General features: G+C 46.3%; 1 protein-coding gene across 2 annotated transcripts in view; it reads left to right on the top strand.

The window, feature by feature from the left end:
* LOC119965334 (solute carrier family 22 member 5-like) overlaps positions 1 to 23,658 on the top strand; it is a 104,435-nt gene that overhangs the window by 25,603 nt on the left and 55,174 nt on the right. For both annotated transcript variants that reach the window (XM_038795955.1, XM_038795954.1), the window contains exons 4-5: positions 3,232 to 3,403; positions 19,373 to 19,499. In XM_038795955.1, the coding sequence (XP_038651883.1) occupies positions 3,232 to 3,403; positions 19,373 to 19,499 (299 nt within the window). The remainder of the gene's footprint in view (positions 1 to 3,231; positions 3,404 to 19,372; positions 19,500 to 23,658) is intronic.

Raw genomic sequence — 23,658 nt, 5'->3', positions numbered from 1 at the left:
ATGAAAAGTATTTTTTCTGTGGCCAAGGGAACGTACACAGTATGTACACAATAGACAATGGTACATCAAAAAATTGTGATTGGTTACAGTGCAAAACAGGGGCCAAACAAGAGCTGCATAGGACGTTGTGAATAGTGTTCTTACAGGGAACAGATCAGTCCAATGGAGAGTCGTTGAGCAGTCTGGCAGCTGTGGGGAAGAAGCTGTTCCTATGTCTGGATGTGTGGGTCTTCAGACTTCTGTATCTTCTGCCTAATTGAAGGGTCTGGAAGAGGGCAAAGCCTGGGTGTGAGGGGTCTCTGGCAATGCTGTCTGCCTTCCTGAGGCAGCGGGAGGTGTACGCAGAATCAATGTGGGGGTGGCAAGCTTGTGTGATGCGTTGGGCTGAGTTCACCACACTCTGCAGTTTCTTGCGATCTTGGGCCAAGCAGTTACCATACCAAGCTGTAATGCAGCCGGATAGGATGCTCTCTATAGCATATCTGTAGAAGTTTGTGAGAGTCAATATAGACATGCAAGTTTCTTTAGCTTCCGTAGGAAGTAGAGACGTTGTTGGGCTTGCTTGACTGTTGCATCAACGTGAGTGGACCAGGACAGATTGTTGGTGATGGTGACCCCCAGGAACCTATCTCTCTTCTGCAGTCTGCTACGTCGTTGTTTGAGATACGACCCACCACAGTCGTATCATCCGCAAACTTATAGATTGAATTGGAGTTGAATCTTGCCACACAGTCGTTTGTGCATAGGGAGTACAGTAGACGACTGAGCACACATCCTTGTGAGACCCCGGTGTTGAGGACTATTGTGGAGGATATATTCTCCCCATGTCTGCGTGGGTTTCCGCCGAGTGCTCCGGTTTCCTCCCACAGTACAAAGCTGTGCAGGTTAGGTGGATCAGCCATGCTAATGGAAAAATATCCCTTAGTGTTTATAGATGTGCGGGTTAGGTAGGGTCATGGGAATAGGTTGGAGGAGTGGGTCAAGGTAGAATGCTCTTTCAAAGGCTAGATGCAGACTTGAGGGGGTGAATGATCTCCTTCTGCACTTTAGGCATTCAATGGATAAAGATTTGTGGATAGAATTGCATTAAAACAGAGAAACCCAGAAAGGAAGTAAGAGTGAACACACACCCAGGACTTTTTCAGATAGGGCAATATTTCCAGATCTAATAATAATAATCTTTATTATTGTCACAAGTAGGCTTACATTAACGCTGCAATGAAGTTACTGTGAAAATCCGCTAGTCGCCACACTCTGGCGCCTGTTCGGGTAAACTGAGAGAGAATTCAGAATGTCCAATTCACCAAACAGCACATCTTTCGAGACTTGTGGGAGGAAACCGGAGCACCCGGAGGAAACCCATGCAGGCACGGGAGAATGTGCAAAGTCCATACAAACAGTTACCCAAGCCGGGATTCGAACCCAGGTCCCTGATGCTGTGAAGCAACGGTGCTAACCACTGTGCTACCATGCTGCCTATCTTTGAGTAGGATGGAAGTCAGGAGAAATTTAAATATTGACAATGGTTTTTGTCACAATTGTCACCTCTGTTGATTGGTCAACATATGTGGTTGTTGTACATTTCAGATCCCTAGTGCAGGGTTGTGTGGCCAAAGATCTTTGTGTTAATTACAATGTGCTGATATATTTTATAAAATAAATGTGATTTCAATTTGGATTAACCTCGGCAACTGATGCCAATGCAAACCATTAAATGAACTGTAACAAAGCTTTAAATGTTTGATTGTCTGCAGTGGAGAGGGTACAAGAAAAAACAAAACAGACTCCAAAGGTAAAGACGATGATTGTGAGGAAATATTAGCCAACTTGTACTCTAGACGTGGAACAAGATCAGTTGTGAGGGACTTTCTGAGATATCTAAAATGCTAAATGTTTATGAATAATTTAGTCCCAGAATATTACATCAAAAACACCAGGAAATTCGATCCAGAGAATATCACTAGACATATCTAAACGTACAATAGAAAATATCCAGAAAATTTATTTACTGAAGCAATGAGTTATGTTTGAAATGTCTACGAGGGAGGAAGCACATTCAAATAGAGTGAAATGAGTCAAAATACTATCAAAGAAAAAGCTTTGAAAGATTGATTGGCCTATTGTTATCATTGACTCTTGTGTTTTTGTATCTAGAAGCAGTAATAATCTTCAGTCCCAATGTCTTTTCGAGATTTTTGTTTTTCTTTTTTATTCCACCTTATATTGTTTTTCAAATATGTTTCACTCCTTTTGCATCTGTTTGCTATCTCATTCCTGTTTATGTTGCTCAATCGTTCGCCTCTGGAAGGTGCTGGGCTGAGGTAACGTGCCTGCCGCCAACAACTTCCACACAGCTTGGTTTGTGGTTCAAATTTGAAGGGAGTTCAACTAAATTACTGGAATGTTTTTTTTAATGAGTTAAACACACACAAAATAGCTTATTTCAAAGTGGTGATAATGGTAGTTAAACAAAATCAGAGAATATCTCACAGGCAGGGTATTAATAAAAGGCCATTGACCTGAAACACAAACCCTGGGCGGGATTTGGCGGGGGCAGGAATCGCGCCGTGCCAGTCGGCGGACGCTGGCAGCAGCCCTTCCAGCAATTCTCCGGCCCACGATGGGCCGAGTGACCGTCCGTTTTAAGCTGGTGCCGCCAGCGTAAATTACAACAGGTACTTACTGGTGGAACCTGGTTGTGCGGGCGGCCTCTGGGGTCCTCGGAGGGGCCTGGGGGGATCTGGCCCCGGGAGGTGCCCCCACGGTGGCCTGGCCCGCGATCGGGGCCCACCGATCCGTGGGGCACTCTATTCCTCCGTGTCGGCTGCGTTGACCTCTGATGGCCGACGCGGAGATGACCCCCCCCCCCCCCCCGCGCGCATGTGCTGGGATGACGCTAGGACACGCTGGCGCTCCTGCGCATGCGACAACTCGCGCCGGCCGGCGGAGGCCCTTCGGCGGCAGTTGGCATGGCACCAAGCCCCTTCCGCGCCGGCTGGCGTGGCGCAAACCACTCGGGGCCGGCCTGGCCCCTGAAGGTGCGGAGGATTCCGCACCTTCGGGGCGGCCCAACGCCGGAGTGGTTCGCGCCACTCCTTCGCGCCGGAGTTGCCCGCACCACAGAATCCCGCCCCCTGTTTCTCTCTCCACAGATGCCCCCCGACCTAATGAGCATTTCCAGCATTTTCTGCTTTAAATTCGCAATCACTGTTATTCTTGAACCTATTACAGGGTCGGAAATGATTGGGAAATCTATGCGTGTTTTATACTGTACACTGGGAATTGGCATTTCGTTTGCACTTGGCTATATGTTCCTGCCTTTCGTTGCATACTTCATACGAAGCTGGTGGATGTTGCTTTTGATCCTGTCTCTTACTGGCCTCCTGTACATTCCCTTTTGGTGGTAAGTAGAAATGTGAACTGTATCTTAATATAATCAACAGCTAAGAACTTTTCTTTGCTGTTAACTTCTGTCACTGATACCAAGCAAGGTAAAATTGAAGCCCTATTTGCATGAGGATAACAGATAGGGATCAGCATTGACAATGTATTAAAAAGGAGTGATGAGAGGTTGAATGCTCAGTGGGTTAATTTTCACCTTTCACTTCCGAGGTGGTAAATGAGTGGGATCAATATCAAGCCATTGTAATATGTGCCAAATTTTTACAGATTTAAATCAGTGGATTGAAAATTGGATGGCTTCTGCAGATGCTCAATTATATTAGATATGCAGTTGAGTGGTGATGGCGTATGCCTGGGTGGTGATGGCTAACATTGTCTCAAATCCTCAAGATTTGGGCAATCAGTGCAATACAGCTCTTTCAATTCAATTCATTGGCTTGTGGTTGGGTCTGGTTGATTAATGTGTTTAAGCACTGCCCCTTTGTGGTGAATGTAACTTGGTAATTCACACTGTATCTTTGTAAGTGCAGTAGCGCTATCCAACCACTAGGTGGAGTAGCTCTGGGAATGCTCAGGAGTTTGTACGGGGTTCCACCCTTGGCTCTGCCCATGACTCCTCCCCCTTGTGCTGCTGTATAAATACCCTTGTCCAGAGTCAGCCTGCAGTTCACCAAGAGTTCATCAATGGGTAACAGGCTGGCTCTGTAGTAAGTAGATTAGAACCATTGTTCATATTGGAAAGCATGTGTCTGGTGAACTGATGGTTCCATCACCCTTCAGATGGTTCTTTTCAATTGGCTCGTGTCCTCGACAATCAGAAAAGTAACTTGGAAACTTGCATTCACTGCTTCTTCTGGCATTACCTGTTTCATATGGAAAATGCTATTTTGTGCATGGAGGAAAGCACGCGATGCATGCATACATCATCTGGAGCTTGTAAATTAGAAGAGATCATGAGAGATATGCAGGAAAGTTTGCCTCAGGTTAAAAAGAAAACCTATGATAGTGGAAAAGAGATAAGATAGCTGAAATATTTTCATTGTGATAATAGACATGTGAAGCTGCAGTGGTGGCTCAAGAAAAGTACAGGGATGACAGACCCATTAAAACATGATAAGCCAGTGATGGTTATTAAAGTGGAAACAAAAACATGATTCCAGCGGAAGAGGTGCAACAGAGTCTACAGCCTGTTATGGGATGGTGGATCAGAAAGTGTCAGATCTTTTTCAATATTTTATTTATGGGGGTATGGTTTACTTGTGTGTACAAGGTGGAGTAAGTAAGGAGATTAAGGATAGAGGAGCAATGCTGAGCGATAAGGAGATATGTAGTTTGGAAGGAGTATTGTCAGAGAAGGTGGTAATGAGTGGAATTAGAGGTGAGAGCAGTAGTGTGTCACGATGTAAGGTAACGTTAGAGAGTCTGGTGAAAATTGGCGAAGGGATGGTTGGAGTAATAGAAAAATTACATTTTTCAGGGATACAATTTATCCTGGGTAATGATATAGCTGGATTGCAGCTGTGGGTGATGCCCACTATGGTTGAAAAGACAGCATAAAGTCAGTCAACTAAAATGCTGAAAGAAGCATATCCTGGGGTGTCAATAATGTATTAATGAGAAAATGGAGACCTTTACATATTCAGGCAGGCGAGAAGTGGGCAAAAGTTCAAGTGGTATTACTAGTGGATTATAGAAAGGAGGTTTTGTGGGCAATGCATAAGGTTCCAGTAGGGGGTCATTTAGGAGTAAAGAAAACTCAAGCAAAAATACAAAAAACATTTTTATTGAACTGGACTGCATAAGGTTGCAGTTGAATTTTTCTGTACATGTCTCACATTTAATATAGGAAAACCTAAAGCGGTAAGCAAACCAGTGCCCTTAATACCCATTTCAGCATTTCAGCAAACTTTTATTAGGGTCCTAATTGATTGCATGGGACCCCCGCCTAAAACAAAAAGTGGAAATCAATATTTGTTGACCATAATGGATGTGTCTACCTGATTTCCGGGGGACATTCCTTTAAGAAATAACACAGCTAAGAGGGTTGTAGAGGAATTAGCTGTATCTTTTACCAGATACAAACTACCAAAAGATATCCAATCAAATCAGGGATCAAATTTTTTGTCAACAATTATTCAGGGAAGTTATGGATAGCTCAGGAGTAAAGCAATTTAACTCAACTGCATATCATCCAGAATCACTGGGAGTTTTAGAAAGGTGACATCAAACTTTAAAGACAATGTTGAGGGCCTATAATCAGGATTACCCAAAGGTTTGGGATACAGAAATTCCATTTGCACTATTTGCAATTAGGGATGCACCTAATGAATCAACTAAGTTTTGGGCAGCACGGTGGCGCAGTGGATAGCACTGCTGTCTCACGACGCTGAGGACAGGGGTTCGATCCCGGCCCCGGGTCACTGTCCGTGTTGAGTTTGCACAGTCTCCCCGTGTCTGCATGGGTCTCACCCCCACAATCCAAAGATGTGAAGGGTAGGTGGATTGGCCAAGCTAAATTGCCCCTTCATTGGAAAGAAAAGGAATTGGGTACTCAAAATTTATGTTAAAAAAAAAGAATCAACTAAATTCAGTCCATTCAAATTTATTTTGGGGTCATGAGGTAAGAGGACTACTTAAATTCATCAAAGAGAAATTGGCGAGTCAGCGTTTGGAGTCTACATTTTTGGACTATGTGCCACACTTTAGGGAGTGATTAACTAGGGCTGGTGAGTTGGCTAGAAAGCATTTAAAATTGTCACAGTGTTATTGAAAAAGAGACAGATAAGAAATCAAAATTTGTAGTTTGGTTCATGGGGAGAAAGTTTAGTATTATTATCAATGCTATGTGAACCATTAAAAGTAAGATTTAGTGGGCCTTATCAAAGTGAAAAGAAATGCAGTAAGGTTAATTATTTGATGAGAACACCAGGTCGAAGGAAAAACAGGATTGTGGCAAGATAATATGCTCAAAACTTATTTTGATAGGGAGGGAAAGCAGAAGAAGGAATAGGTAATAGTTGTAGCACGTGAGGGAGAAGAGATAAAACCAGAGGATTCTGAATTTTACAATCCTCCAATTAAATTGGACATTGAGAAATTGGGCTAAATTTAAATTACTGACTTACCTTCTGGAGAAAAATCAAAGTGTCCTGAAAGAGTTATTACAGTCACACAGATATATATATGGGAACAAATTAGGAAGTACAAAAGTAATTATACATGATGTAGGTGCAGGAAATGCCACTCCGATTAAGCAGCATCCATATGTACACAATCCACTAAAGCTGGTACAGGTACAAAAGGAGATTGAAAGCATGCTTCAGAATGATATAATTGAAGTAAGTTTCAGTGATTGGAGCTCACCTATTGTGATGGTACCAAAACCAGATCGAGCGCAACAATTGTGTGTGGACTCTAGGCAAGTCAATGCAGTTATGATATCAGATTAATATCCTCATTGGAAGACTGTGTTAAAAAGTAGGGAAAACACATTTTATTACCAAACTTGACTTACTTAATGGATACGAGCAAGAATCTTTATCAGAGTGGACAGAGCGAAGGAAGTATTGGCTTTTGTGACACCAAATGGTCTGTATTAGTTTAAAATTATGCCATTTGGAATGAAGAAATCACCAGCAACATTCCAAAGAATAAACAACAAGGTCATTTCTGGACTAAACAACTATGCAGCGTACATTGGCGATTTGGTGTGTTCTGTTAAACGGGGAAGAGCATTTGAAACATTAAACAAATTGTTCAATCTACTACAGGAGGCTGGATTGGTGATAAACCTTGCTAAAAGTGAATTTATGAACGATCAAGTCACATTTTTAGACTATACATTGGACATGGTCAGATAGCCCCATGGAATGTGAAATCAAAAGCTATTGGGGGTTTCCAGCACTATAAATGAGGGGCAATGTTTTGAGATTTCTGTGCATCAGTGGGTTCGACCAGAAATTCTTCCAAATTTTAGCAGTATGGTTGCTCCACTAACTGAACATATGAAAAAGCACAGGAAATGTTCGTGCACATCAGAATTTTATGAGAAACTTGACAATCTGAAAAGTGTATTGACCACTGCACCAGTGTTAGTGACACCTAATTATGCCAAGCAATTTAAGGTGGCAATTGATATGACCATCGATAAGGAGACATTGAGGTTGACACTGGCATTGCAACATTTTGAAATCTGTGTTGCGTACAATTCATTCGAGGCAATTGTATATATAGACCAATAAAGTTTTGAAGAAGTTTAATGATTGAAATGCAAGACTATTTAGATGGAGTTTGTTGCTACAACAATTTAACTTAAAAATTATACATGTAGCAGGAAGGGAAAATATGACTGCAGATGCTTTACCATCACTTTGAAATGTGAGAAGACTAGACATTCAAAGGTGGAAAAGAAAGACTGAAACTCACGTTCAATTTGCATGCTTAACTAAAATATGAGGCTGGATTCTCCGTCAGCATGATCCTCCGCTTCGCAGGCAGCACATTCAAGCCCGCAGATTTCCCAATGGTGTAGGGGTGCCCACAATGGGAAATCCCTTTGGCCAGCTGAATCCCGCTGCCAGCGGGGGCACACCGCAGCAGAAAATGGGTGCGGTGGGACGGAGAATCGGAGCCCATGATACGTAGCTTATAGAATATTAGTTATAGAACAAAGAAAAGTCCAGCACAGGAACAGGCCCTTTGGCCCTCCAGGCCTGCGCCGACCATGCTGCCCCTCTAAACTAAAATCTTCTACACTTCCTGGGTCCGTACCCCTCTATTCCCATCCTATTCATGTATTTATCAAGATGCCCCTTAAACGTCACTATCGTCCCTGCTTCCACCACCTCCTCCTCCGGCAGCGAGTTCCAGGCACCCACTACTCTCTGTGTAAAAAAACATACCTCGTACACAATCCTCCAAAGCTTTCCCCTTGCACCTTAAACCTATGCCCCCTAGTAATTGACCCCTCTACCCTGGGGAAAAGCCTCTGACTATCCATTCTGTCTATGCCCCTCATAATTTTGTAGACCTCTATCAGTTTTCCCCTCAACCTCCTTCATTCCAGTGAGAACAAACCAAGTTTATTCAACCTCTCCTCATAGCTAATGCCCTCCATACCAGGCAATATCCTGGTAAATCTCTTCTGCACTCTCTCTAAAGCCTCCACATCCTTCTGGTAGTGTGGCGACCAGAATTGAACGCTATACTTCAAGTGTGGCCTAATTTAGGTTCTATACAGCTGCAACATGACTTGCCAATTCTTACGCTCAATGCCCCGGCCAATGAAGGCAAGCATGCCATCTGCCTTCTTGACTATGTTCTCCATCTGTGTTGCCCCTTTCAGTGACCTGTGGACCTGTGCACCTAGATCTTTCTGACTGTCAATACTCTTGAGGGTTCTACCATTCACTGTATATTCCCGACCTGTATTAGACCTTCCAGAGTGCATCACCTCACATTTGTCCGGATTAAACTCCATCTACCATCTCGCCGCCCAAGTCTCCAAACAATCTAAATTCTGCTGTATCCTCTGACAGTCCTCATCGCTATCCGCAATTCCACCAACCTTTGTGTCGTCCTCAAACTTACTAATCAGACCAGTTACATTTTCCTCCAAATTATTTATATATACTATGAACAGCAAATGTCCCAGCACTGATCCCTGCGGAACACCACTAGTCACAGCCCTCCAATCAGAAAAGCACCCTTCCATTGCTACTCTCTGCCTTCTATGACCTAGCCAGTTCTGTATCCACCTTACCAGCTCACCCTGATCCAGTGTGACATCACCTTTTGTACCAGTCTACCATGAGGCACCTTGTCAAAGGCCTTACTGAAGTCCATGTAGACAACATCCACTGCCCTACCTGCATCAATCATCTTTGTGACCTACTCGAAAAACTCTATCAAGTTAGTGAGACACGACTTCCACTTTACAAAACCGTGCTGCCTCTCGCAAATACGACCACTTGCTTCCAAATGGGAGTAGATCCTGTCTCGAAGAATTCTCTCCAGTAATTTCCCTACCACTGACGTAAGGCTCACCAGCCTGTAGTTCCCTGGATTATCCTTGCTACCCTTCTCCAGTCCTCCAGGACATCACCTGAAGACAGTGAGGATCCAAAGATTTCTGTCAAGGCCTCAGCAATTTCCTCTTTTGCCTCCTTCAGGGTGGGATTCTCCCGCAATTGGCAAGATGGCCCAACGTCAGCGGAAAGAATGGCACGAACCACTCCGCATCGGGCCAACCGGAAGTTGCCGAATTGTCCGCACTTCCGGGGGATAGGCCAGCGGCGGAGGGGTTGGCATCACGCCAACCAGGGCCAAAGAGCCAGCGTGAGTTGCCACATGTGCAGAACCGCCGGCATGGTTCCGTGCATGCGCAGACCAGCCAACATGTTCCTGTGCATGCGCAGGGGGGTTCTTCTCCGCGTTGGCCATAGCAGAGCCCTAGAGAGGCCTGCACAGAAGAAAGGATTGCCCCCACAGTACAGGCCCTCCCGCCAATTGGTGGGGCCTGATCGCGGGCCAGGCCACCCTTGGGGCCCCCTGTGGTCCGGATCCCCCCGCGCCCCCCTGAGGACAGCACCAGCTGGCCTACCAGCCAGGTCCCGCTGTGTGGGACCATGTCCATTTCACTCCGACGGGACTGGCCAGGAACTGACAGCCGCTCGGCCCATCGGGGCCTGGAGAATTGCCGGGGGGGGTGCACTGCCAACGGTCCCCGACCGGTGTGGCATAAACCCCGCCCCCGTCCGAAAACAGGCGCAAGAGAATACGCCCCCCCCCCAGGGATTCTCCGACCCGGCAGGAGTTTGGATAATCCTGCCCTCAATATTCTGGCCCTGGGGACTTATCGACCTTCACATTTTTCAAGAAGCCCAACACCTCCTCTTTTTTGGCATGAACATGGCCCAGAATATCCACACACCCTTCTCCTGACTCAACATCCAGTATTCTTTCTCTTTAGTGAATACTGATGCAAAGTATTCATTTAGTACCTCGCCCATTTTCTCTGGCTCCACACATAGAGCCCCCCCCCCCCCCCTGTCCTTCAGTGGGTCAACCCTTTCCCTGGCTACCCTCTAGCTTTTTATGTATGTGTAAAAAGCCCTGGGATTTTCCTTAATCCTATTTGCCAATTACTTTTCATGACCCCTTTTAGCCCCCCTTATTCCTTGCTTAAGTTGCTTCCTACTTTCCTTATATTCCACACAGGCTTCGTCTGTTCCCAGCCTTCTCGCCCTGACAAATGCCTCCTTTTTCTTTTTGACGAGGCCAACAATATCTCTTGTTTTCCAAGGATCCTGAAATTTGCCGTATTTATTCTTCTTCCTCACAGGAATGTGCCAGTCCTGAATCCCTTTCAACTGACATTTGAAAGCCTCCCACATGTCAGATGTTGATTTCCCCTCAAACATCCGCCCCCAATCTAGGTTCTTCAGTTCCCGCCTAATATTGTTATAATTAGCCTTCCCCCAATTTAGCACATTCACCATAGGACCACTCTTATCCTAATCCACCAGCACTTTAAAACTTACTGAATTGTGGTCACTGTTCCCGAAATGCTCCTCTACTGAAACTTCTACCACCTGGCCGGGCTCATTCCCCAATACCAGGTCCAGTACAGCCCCATATCTAGTTGGACTATCTACATATTGTTTTAAGAAGCCCTCCTGGATGCTGCTTACAAACTCTGCCCCATCCAAGCCCCAAGCAATAAGTGAGTCCCAGGCAATATTAGGGAAGTTAAAGTCTCCCATCACTAAAACCCTGTTGCTTTTACTCCTTTCCAAAATCTGTCTACCTATCTGCTTGTCTATCTCCCGCTAGCTGTTGGGAGGCCTGTAGTAAACCCCCAACATTGTGACTGCACCCTTCTTATTCCTGATCTCTACCCATATAGCCTCGCTGCCCTCTGAGGTATCCTCCCGCAGTACAGCTGTGATATTCCCCCTAATGTCATGTGAAAGTACATTTATGAAATGTGTATTTATCAATGGGGGTGTATAAATATCTGTGGTGAGAGTCCCTTTAAGAAATGGGTGTTTATCACTGCAGTGATGCCAGAGAGTGGGTGGAGCTGGGCTGTCTGTCAGCTTTTTACTTTTGTCTTTGAGCAGGCTGCAGGTTGTGTTTTAGTTTTGTTTTCAGAGCTGGATAGCTGCAGTCACAGCCAGAAGGTGTATGAATCTCTCTCTGTAATTTAAGGACTGTCAATCGATCCTGGTGATTTAAACTCATAACAGTAGTGACTTTAACCTGATGTGTTTCTGTTTTGAAGGTTTTTAAGTCTTATGGATGTTAAAAGGACATCTTAATCATTACTTGGTGTTGTGTTCTTTGGGGGTTGTATTTGAATTAATGGTTGCTAAGATGTTCATTGTATGTTTTAAAAAGGTTAACTTTAGTTCATAGAATAAACATTGTTTTGCTTTAAGAAATACTTTTCCATTTCTGCTGTACCACACCTGCAGAGTGGACCGTGTGGTCCCCATACAACAGTCTATTAAAGGTTGTGGGTCAGGGGAACTCCATGATATCCTTTGGCGTTCTCTAAACCCTGGCCCAGAACAAATTGGGGGCTCGAGGGGGATAAAAGTCTATCTATTGGATTGGCTTAGTGAACTTAAAGACAGTGAGGGGTGAGTATATTGTGGGTGCTTTTTAGGGATGGTATTTTAGTTTAAGTAGGGCGTGTGTTGTGGACAATGGCTTTCAGAGGCTCTGAAGTTTTTTGGGGTGGAGACTGTCACACGCAGTACCTTAGGGACAGAGACTAAAAGGAGACAGATTTGGCAAAAACATTGCAGTTAACATTACCTGGCAAAATACGAAAAGATACCTTTTGAGGTTGTCTAAACCCTGGCCCATAACACTAGCCAGTAGCGCAACTCCTCCACCCCTTTTACATCCCCCTCTATCCTGCCTGAAACATCTAAATTCTGGAATGTTTAGCTGCCAATCCTGTCCTTCCCTCAACCAGGTCTCTGTAATGGCAACAACATCATAGTTTCAAGTACTAATCGAAGCTCTGAATTCATCTGCCTTAACTGTTATCATTGTTGCATTAAAATAGATGCACTTGTGGGTACCAGTCCCATTGTTTTCAGCAACATCTCCCTGTCTGCTCTTCCTCAGAGCCATGGTTGCTCTATTTCCTAGTACTCCCTCAATTTTTTCACCTTCTGACCTATTGCTCCGGTACCCACCCCTCTGCCATACTAGTTTAAACCCTCCCGTGTGACACTAGCAAATCTCGCGGCCAGGATATTTATGCCTCTCCAGTTTAGATGCAACCCGTCCTTCTTATACAGGTCACACCTGCCCCTGAAGACCTCCCAGTGATCCAGGTAACTGAAACCCTCCCTCTACAGCAGCTCTTTAGCCACGTGTTTAGCTGCTCTATCTTCCTATTTCTAGCCTCACTGCCACGTGGCACAGGGAGTAATCCCGAGATTACAACCATTGAAGACCCTTCGTCTTTTAACTTTCTGCCTAGCTCCCTACACTCCTGCTGCAAGACCTCATCCCCCTTCCTACCTATGTCGTTAGTACCAATATGTACCACAACCTCTGCCTGTTTGCCCTCCCCCTTCAGGGTGCCCGCTACCCATTCTGAGACACCATGGACCCTGGCATCAGGGAGGCAACATATCATCCTGGAGTCTCTTTCACTTCTACAGAAGTGCCTATCTGTGCCACTGACTATAGAGTCCCATATGACTATTGCTCTTCTGCGCTTTGACCCTCCATGCTGAACATCAGAGCGAGCCGTGGTGCAACTGCTCTGGCTGCTGCTGTTTTCCCCTGATAGGCTATTCCCCCCAACAGTATCCAAAGGGGTATACTTGTTCGAGAGGTGAACAACCACAGGGGATTCCTGCACTGACTGTCTGCCCCTTTCTGGTGGTTACCCATCTCTCTGCCTGCACCTCGGGTGTGACCACATCTATGTAACTGCTATCTATGACGCTTTCCGCCACCTGCATGCTCCTAAGTGCATACAACTGCTGCACCAAACAAACCATACAGTCTGTGAGGAGCCCCAGTTGGCTGCACTTTCTGCAGATGAAGCCATCCGGAATGCTGGAAGCCTCCTGGACCTGTCACATCTCACAGTCAGAGCACTGCACCCCTCTATTTGAAAGTGCATTAATAAATTAGTAATTATGTTTAGTAATGTTTAGAGTTCAAAGGGTTTGGAAAATGAAACCATCATTTTATATTGCTTGTTCATTTTTTTTTAAGGGAGGAGGTGTAATGAATGTAGGAATTTTCAATATATTGAGCTGGATTCTCAACCGCACCGGGAACTCTGATACTGGCGGCGGCCACCAATGAACCCAGTGTCGGACAGAAACTGTCCTGTTCTACCCACTGCCCATGAGGTGCGTTGGTGTCAGATTAGGGAGATTTGGAATAGCTGAGGTGCCAGCAATGGCCCCATCACTTCCTCCTCCCTCGGAGTGCTCGCTGGCCCCCAGGCTACTCCATGGGACTTAGCGGGAGCCAGAATGAGCTCCAGAGGCTCCACTGTCACCTGGCTCTGCCAATCTTGGAGGCCTGCCTTTGTCTGAACCAGAGGCAGCACGGTAGCATAGTGGTTAGCACAGTTGCTTCACAGCTCCAGTGTCCCAGGTTCGATTCCTGGCTTGCTTCACTGTCTGTGCGGAGTCTGTATGTTCTCCCCATGTCTGCGTGAGTTTCCTCCGGGTGCTCCGGTTTCCTCCCATAGTCCAGAGATGTGCAGGTTAGGTGGATTGGCCATGCAAATTGCCCTTAGTGTCCAAGAAAAAATGTAGATGGGGTTACGGGGATAGGGTGCAGGTGTGGGCTTACGTAGGGTGCTCTTTCCAATTGCTGGTGCAGACTCGATGGGCTGAATGTCCTCCTTCTGCACTGTAAATTCTATGAAATCTACCGTCTCGATGCCCTCAGCGATGGTGCACTGAGACTGGGTCATATCCCTCAACGAGTGAGTCATGTTCCTCACTGCCTCGGTCATGTCTCTCTGTGACATGTCCCGCTGTGACGGACCAAAATCAGTCAGTGCCCGGCCATTGCCCTCGATGCCCTCAGCCATGACCCATTGTGAATGGACCAAGGTCTGGAGCATCGCAGCGATATCCATGTGAGCTCGGGACATGTCTGCCCATAACTCGGCTCCCCTGTCCTGTGCCTCAGCCACGGACAGCACAGTGTGCCTCAAGCCTTGGACCTCCTTTTTAAAAATAAATTTAGAGGAACCAATTCATTTTTTCCAATTAAGGGGCAATTTAGCATGGCCAATCCATCTCCCCTGCACATCATTGGGTTATGGGGGCAAAACCCACGCAAACACGGGGAGAATGTGCAAACTCCTTACGGACAGTGACCCAGAGCTGGGATCGAACTTGGGACCTCGGCGCCGTGACGCTTCAGGGTTAACCCACTAAGCCTTGGACTTCCTGACCCATGGCTTTGACGTCTTGCCCCAGGCCTTCCACTCTGGCCTGGGTGACACGCATTGTCGGTACATCTCCTTGTATGAAAGGTTAGTAGAAGTAGAACAGTACAGCACAGAACAGGCCCTTCGGCCCTCGATGTTGTGCCGAGCCATGATCACCCTACTCAAACCTACGTATCCACCCTATACCCGTAACCCAATAACCCCCCCCCTTAACCTTACTTTTTTTTTTAGGACACTACGGGCAATTTAGCATGGTCAATCCACCTAACCCGCACATCTTTGGACTGTGGGAGGAAACCGGAGCACCCGGAGGAAACCCACGCACACACGGGGAGGACGTGCAGACTCCGCACAGACAGTGACCCAGCCGGGAATCGAACCTGGGACCCTGGAGCTGTGAAGCATTTATGCTAACCACCATGCTACCGTGCTGCCCATCTCCTGCCCCTTAAGGCAGCTGGACTCCTCCAGCTGGACTTGCAAACATTGGAAAGTTGCTGACACTCCCTCCTGTAGATTTTGGCTGTGCTTCTGCAGCTGCACCAGTGATGTTATAATGTTTTCCAGAAACGCAACATCTATCTGGACAACAGATGTTCCTTGGGATTTGACCGTCTGCTCCCACAGGAGTCCCTACCTCCACCTGACGTGCTGCAGCATGTGAGTGGTACTCACCAAAGGGTGACCCAGGAACCTGATCACTAACGTTACCCACTGAGGCGATGGTCTCTGCAATGGTGGGTCGTACAGATAAAAGCAGTGGCGAGTGTCGGTGTCTTCCCCGGAGTTATGCTCTAGGGTGTCCTGACAGTCTGGATGTGGGAGGCCGTGACCCTGGACAGACCGGCCTCACCCAATGGTGGTCCTGCAAGACAAAAGACATGGGGTGAGGTCTTGGGAAGGACTGGTCGATAGAAGAGGGCTGCTTTGCATTGGACTCTCACTTGTTTGGTGCATGTCAAACTCTATTGCAGCCATTGTCCACTCCTCGACCTACCCCCGTGAGTTGTAGGGCCCTTCAACAAGGCTTGGGGGTCAAAAGTAAGCAAAAGTAAACAACATTTATTTTCCAAAAATTGTATACATTAGCAGCGGTCGAACCTCACCAGGCACTCTCTCCTGTCAGTTGGTTCCAGACTGGCCAACCTTTTATGTAAATACCGGTAAGCTACCCCCCCCGCCTAGCTGGGAGCTCGTACTCCTCAAGGAGCACGGGGAAAACAATCATCCCTACACCGTATGTTCTGCACTGATTATTACAGGCCCTTTACTTGGAGGCAGTGTGGACCCGAATATCTGGGATATCCCTTCCCGTCATCCAGCCTTCTCGGTGATTATGGGCTGCTGTGTCCTTGGGGACACAAAAAGAACACAGTGAGATGCTGGGAGGCATGTTTCAGGCCAGAGTCCCAGGTTCAATTCCTGTCTTGGGTCACTGTCTGTGCGGAGTCTGCACGTTCTCCCTGTGTCTGTGTGGGTTTCCTCCGGGTGCTCCGGTTTCCTCCCACAAATCCCGAAAGACGTGCTGCTAGGTAATTTGGACATTCTGAATTCTCCCTCTGTGTACCCGAACAGGCACTGAAGTGTGGCGACGAGGGGCTTTTCACAGTAACTTCATTACAGTGTTAATGGAAGCCTACTTATGACAGTAAAGATTTTGTTAAAAGGAGGAGTCTGTAGTTGGTACAATGTGCTTGCAAGGCTCCTGGCCGAAGAGCACAATACATGTGTTGGGGTTTTCTGGAGATTGGGTTTTAACGGAGATGCCGGTAGATGGGATGCTGTTGGCTTCGAGGGGATTGGGGGCTGAGGTGAGGAGTAAGGCACGAAGTGATGCTGGCGCCACAGAGGTGGTGACTAACTCAAGCTGCCCTAAGGAAGTCGTTCATCTTCTTTTGGCATTGTGTGCCGGTTCTCCTGGTGAGGCTGGGAGCACTGACCATCTATGCCACCTCTTCCCAAGTGCTGTTGAGAATTACATAGATACATAGAATTTACAGTGCAGAAGGAGGCCATTCGGCCCATCGAGTCTGCACCGGCTCCTGGAAAGGGCACCCTACCCCCTACCCAAGGTCAACACCTCCACCCTATCCCCATAACTCAGTAACCCCACCCACACTAAGGGCAATTTTGGACACTAAGGGCAATTTATCATGGCCAATCCACCTAACCTGCACATCTTTGGGCTGTGGGAGGAAACCGGAGCACCCGGAGGAAACCCACGCACACGCGGGGAGGATGTGCAGACTCCGCACAGACAGTGACCCAAGCCGGAGTAGAACCTGGGACCCTGGAGCTGTGAAGCGATTGTGCTATCCACAATGCTACCGTGCTGCCCATGGTGGGCAGAATGGTGGGCTTCGGTCTCCACCCACTCTGGGTAAGAGGGTGTCCCTCCTCTCCTCAATGGTGTTCAGCATTGTTTCAACCTCCAACTCCCAGACCTTTGAGCAGGCCTTCATGCAGTCACCTTCTTGGCTGGAATGACAGTCTGTGGTGAGTGGCATGCTGAAAAGCTCCTCCAGCTTGTAAGACTATTGATGCGACTCCCGACCCCAGCAAAACAGACGCAAGCGGGACCGGGAATTGCTTGGGCTGCACTTGGGCCTTGTGCTGGCAGATTTGCGTGACCTGAATTTCTCCTGGTCAGCGCTCCCAGTGGAGCGTGCAGTTCCCGTGATTCTACTCCGGTGACAGCACTTAGTCTCTAGAACTGAGAATCCCGCCCTTTGTTTCCACTGGTGTTGACTATTACAACCTGTCCCCAGGCGAAGGTTTCCAATTTGTTAAATTCCAAGTGAGAGATGAACTGGCTCCGATCCTTTATTTAACCCCCTCGGTTTGTCGCAATTTAAGATGGATCCCTTCCTGATACCTGTGCTCAGCTGAATATATTTATGTTTCAGAATAAAGCAATTTAACCAGGTTTTTTTCAGTTAAAAAAAGAGTGTGTTCATTAACTATTGCATGCGAGAAAAATGGTAAAGCACATGCATATACATTCACATAGATGAGAGATGAGAATTGAGTCCAAAAGTATGGAAGTAAAGACAAAATATACTGCTGTCATTCGTCTTGTGTCCGAACAAACTGAAACACCCAGCACTAGCAGACCCGGACCAAGTTTTGCATCGGGCTTTTATCTCAGTCTTGATACACTACTGGAAGTCAAAAATCTACAAATGAGTCTGGGATACTGCCCACAAGATACTATTCCTGCTGAGATCATAATCAGCTACCATTACCTCCACAGGATATGGCAGTTAATTTATGTTGGCTTTCGTGCTTTTGGTGTATCCTTGTCTGGGAACAGGGTATCATTTCATTGTCTCTCTCTCTCTCTCCCAGTATCATCCACCATCGATTCAGCCAGTGATTGTATCAGCCATCTTTGGTCTGTGTATCCATTTCTGAAACCACAGTTCTTGTTTAAAGTTTCAATATGGGCGGCACAGTGGTGCAGTGCTGCCTCATGGCGGCGAGGTCCTGGGTTCGATCCCGGCCCCAGATCACTGTCTGTGACGCAAGTGTTGACGGCGGCGTAAACACTGGGGTGGTGTACGCTGGCATCAACAAGCCTCCTGGCCCAGCAATTTAGCAGTTTTCAGGGGTCTAGCACGGCACCGTAGCGCTGCGCGCTGCTCTGTCGCCAAAAGGCGGCCCTGCACGACCGGTGCGGGTCCGCGCATGCATGTGGTTGCCGCCTCCACGCTGGTGCAGAGCAACATGTCGGAGACCTACAGAGGGCCCGCGCGGAAGGAGGTAGGACCCCTCCAGATCGCGGGCACCCCCCAATCGGAAGCCCCCGATTGTGGCCCTGGACCCCGTGAAGGCTCCCCGCCAGAGTCAGATTCCCCTGCCCCCCACCAGGACGTCCACCGCGACCGTGGGTCCGATCTCCCGCCGGGTTGGAACCACACCGGCGGGGGTTCGGCCTGTCCTCATGGCCCCGACCGGTCCCGCGCCACGGCGACTGCGTGCGCGCAACTGGCGGGTCAATGGAGAATCGCGGAAGTGCCGTCACACCGGACTTCCAGCGTAAACGGCTATTCTCCACCCCCGCGCCGGCCGCGGTTCTGGCACGGAGGGTCGGAGAATCCCACCCCTTGGCTTTGTTAAAGTCAATGTTGTGTATTTGATTCTTCCTGCTAGATTTTCCATTCCAGGCAATGCTTAACACAAGTTGGTGATAAAGACAAAGCAATCTACCCCAGTTCCTTCTTTTTCTTCTGGTCTCCCTGCACTAAATTCCATATCAGGCTGCGCCATGGTCCAAAATTATCAGAAGTTTGCAAATTCTTCTCCAGGCATTCCCGCCGTCCTGTCAAATTCCATATTAAACTGAATCTTTCATACCATCCTCTCCCATTGCCATTTCTAAATCCACGCCTTGATTTGAACAAAGTTACCTGTTAATGCCTGCCATTAAGAATATTTTTTTAATGTAAATAATAACTGACCAAGTCCTTTTTGTGTCTTTTGTACTCTTTAATTAAAACAAACTACTTTTAATTCCAGGTTTATTCCTGAATCTCCACGCTGGCTACTGCTAAAGGGAAGGGTGCAGGAAGCTGAAGCGATACTCCGACACGCCGCAAAGAAAAATGGTGTCACTCCACCTGAAGTTCTCTTCAACGATCTTGAGGTACTGCAGAATGGCAACATAGTGACTGCTACCAGGAGACTGGGCATTAACCTGCTGCTTAATTAAATAGCATAATGGGATCTATCAACTGAAGCTAGAGGGATGGATTCCTTTTCAGTTGTGTTATATTTTATGGTTGATATGCAGCTTCCACAAAACAACATGCGCCTTGACCATGGGGTTCCCTACAATCCTAGCAAAGCCATGTTTTCAGTCCACCTGCTTCTCTCTGGCAAGAGAAAATGGCACAAAGGTATCTCTTGGAATATGGAACCCCAGTAGTATCCATTATGCAATAGTGACAGCAGACTGGGAAATATTAAGAATATTGCCTGACCCAGCTTGGAACAGTCAGACATATAAGCAGGAATTCTCCAGCTGTTCGGATTTTCTTTTCCCTCTGGCAGTGCATTCTCTGCCATGGGCTTCAATGGGAAATCCCATTGATAAGCAGCGGTAAGAGAGAATCTCGCCACCAGCGAACATTGCGCCATTGAGAAACACGTAGCGGGGGAACCAGAAAATCTCGTCCATAATGTTTCAGGTCCATGGCTATCATAGTCACCAACAATATAATCCTCACCTTGTTATGAAGTTGCAGCTCTCGCTGGAGCAAGTGACAAATTTGAGTTAAAACATCCTGATCAAAGTGTTGATTGACATGCAACACACTGATCCTCAGGGAGATTAATTGCTCCTTGAACGCCTTGAAAATAGATTACCGACATATGGGAACACATTGTTTATGGAGCATCTTTGCAGTCAGGACAATCTGAGTAGGTTGACTGATAAAATTGGACAGGCTAGGCTTGTATCTGCTGGAGTTTAGAAGAGTAAGAGGTGTCTTGATTGCCAGGATGAATATGGATAATGATGTTTCCTCTTGTGAAAGAACCTAGAACAAGAGATCACTTTTCAAAAATAATGGATCGCTCATCTAAGAACATAAGAACATAAGAACTAGGAGCAGGAGTAGGCCATCTGGCCCCTCGAGCCTGCTCCGCCATTCAATTAGATCATGGCTGATCTTTTGTGGACTCAGCTCCACTTTCCGGCCCGAACACCATAACCTTTAATCCCTTTATTCTTCAAAAAACTATCTATCTTTACCTTAAAAACATGTAATGAAGGAGCCTCAACTGCTTCACTGGGCAAGGAATTCCATAGATTCACAACCCTTTGGGTGAAGAAGTTCCTCCTAAACTCAGTCCTAAATCTACTTCCCCTTATTTTGAGGCTATGCCCCCTAGTTCTGCTTTCACCCGCCAGTGGAAACAACCTGCCCACATCTATCCTATCTATTCCCTTAATAATTTTAAATGTTTCTATAAGATTCCCCCTCATCCTTCTAAATTCCAATGAGTACAGTCCCAGTCAACTCAACCTCTCCTCATAATCCAACCCCTTCAGCTCTGGGATTAACCTAGTGAATCTCCTCTGCACACCCTCCAGCGCCAGTACGTCCTTTCTCAAGTAAGGAGACCAAAACTGAACACAATACTCCCGGTGTGGCCTCACTAACACCTTATACAATTGCAACATAACCTCCCAAGTCTTAAACTCCATCCCTCTGGCAATGAAGGTCAAAATTCCATTTGCCTTCATAATCACCTGTTGCACTTGTAAACCAACCTTCTGTGACTCATGCACTAGCGCACCCAAGTCTCTCTGAACAGCGGCATGCTTTAATATTTTATCGTTTAAATAATAATCCCGTTTGCTGTTATTCCTACCAAAATGGATAACCTCACATTTGTCAACATTGTATTCCATCTGCCAGACCCTAGCCCATTCACTTAACCTATCCAAATCCCTCTGCAGACTTCCAGTATCCTCTTCACTTTTTGCTTTATCACTCATCTTAGTGTCATCTGCAAACTTGGACACATTGCCCTTGGTCCCCAACTCGAAATCAGCTATGTAAATTGTGAACAATTGTGGGCCCAACACGGATCCCTGAGGGACAACACTAGCTACTGATTGCCAACCAGAGAAACACCCATTAATCCCAACTCCTTGCTTTCTATTAATTAACCAATCCTCTATCCATGCTACTACTTTACCCTTAATGCCATGCATCTTTATCTTATGCAGCAACCTTTTGTGTGGCACCTTGTCAAAGGCTTTCTGGAAATTCAGATATACCACATCCATCGGCTCCCTGTTATCGACTGCACTGGTAATGTCCTCAAAAAATTCCACTAAATTAGTTAGGCATGACCTGCCCTTTACGAACCCATGCTACGTCTGCCCAATGGGACAATTTCAATCCAGATGCCTCGCAATTTCTTCCTTGATGATAGATACCAGCATTTTCCCTACTACCGAAGTTAAGCTCACTGGCCTATAATTTCCTGTTTTCTGCCTACCTCCTTTTTTAAACAGTGGCGTCACGTTTGCTAATTTCCAATCCACCGGGACCACCCCAGAGTCTAGTGAATTTTGGTAAATCATGATTAGTGCATCTGCAATTTCCCTAGCCATCTCTTTTAGCACTCTGGGATGCATTCCATCAGGGCCAGGAGACTTGTCTACCTTTAGCCCCATTAGCTTGCCCATCACTACCTCCTTAGTGATAACAATCGTCTCAAGGTCCTCACCTGTCATAGCCTCATTTCTATCAGTCGCTGGCCTGTTATTTGTGTCTTCCACTGTGACGACCGACCCAAAAAACCTGTTCAGTTCCTCAGCCATTTCTTCATTTCCCATTATTAAAACTCCCTTCTCATCCTCTAAAGGACCAATATTTACCTTAGCCACTCTTTTTTGTTTTATATATTTGTAAAAACTTTTACTGTCTGTTTTTATATCCTGAGCAAGTTTACTCTCATACTCTACCTTACTCTTCTTTATAGCTTTTTTAGTAGCTTTCTGTTGCCCCCTAAAGATTTCCCAGTCCTCTAATCTCCCAGCAATCTTTGCCACTTTATATGCTTTTTCCTTCAATTTGATACTCTCCTTTATTTCCTTAGATATCCACGGTCGATTTTCCCTCTTTCGACCGTCCTTCCTTTTTGTTGGTATAAACCTTTGCTGAGCACTGTGAAAAATTGCTTGGAAGGTTCTCCACTGTTCCTCAACTGTTCCACCATAAAGTCTTAGCTCCCAGTCTACCTTAGCTAGTTCTTCTCTCATCCCCTTGTACTCTCCTTTGTTTAAACACAAAACACTAGTATTTGATTTTACTTTCTCACCCTCCATTTGTATTTTAAATTCCACCATATTGTGATCGCTCCTTCCGAGAGGATCCCTAACTATGAGATCATGAATCAATCCTGTCTGATTACACAGGACAAGATCTAGGACCGCTTGTTCCCTCGTAGGTTCCATTACATACTGTTCTAGGAAACTATCGCGGATACATTCTATAAACTCCTCCTCAAGGCTGCCTTGACCGACCTGGTTAAACTAATCGACATGTAGATTAAAATCCCCCATGATAACTGCTGTACTATTTCTACATGCATCAGTTATTTCTTTGTTTATTGCCTGCCCCACCATAACGTTACTATTTGGTGGCCGATAGAATACTCCTATCAGTGACTTTTTCGCCTTACTATTCCTGATTTCCACCCAAATGGATTCAACCTTATCCTCCATAGCACCGATGTCGTCCCTTACTATTGCCCGGATGACATCCTTAAATAACAGAGCAACACCACCTCCCTTACCATCCACTCTGTCCTTCTGAATAGTTTGATACCCTCGGATATTTAACTCCCAGTCGTGACCATCCTTTAACCATGTTTCAGTAATGGCCACTAAATCATAGTCATTCACGATGATTTGTGCCATCAACTCATTTACTTTATTCCGAATACTACGAGCATTCAGGTAAAGTACACAGATGTTGTTTTTTTTTACCTCTGTTTTGAATCTTAACATCTCCAGTTTTATTCCTTTTGTTATTACTGGGCCTATTCACTGAGCTCCCCTCAGTCACTGTACATTGTACTGTCGCCCTTTTTGATTTTTGACTATGTCTTCTCTGCCTTGCACTTTTCCCCTTACTTCCTTTTGCTTCTGTCCCTGTTTTACTACCTTCCAACTTCCTGCATCGGTTCCCATCCCCCTGCCACATTAGTTTAAACCCTCCCCAACAGCTCTAGAAAACACGGTTCCAGGGACATCGGTTCCAGTCCTGCCCAGGTGCAGACCG

The sequence above is a fragment of the Scyliorhinus canicula genome, chromosome 4 (assembly GCF_902713615.1).
Source record: "Scyliorhinus canicula chromosome 4, sScyCan1.1, whole genome shotgun sequence".
NCBI lineage: Eukaryota > Metazoa > Chordata > Chondrichthyes > Carcharhiniformes > Scyliorhinidae > Scyliorhinus > Scyliorhinus canicula.
The sequence above is the reverse complement of the archived record's forward strand: the minus strand, read 5'-3'. Positions and strand labels throughout refer to the sequence as shown.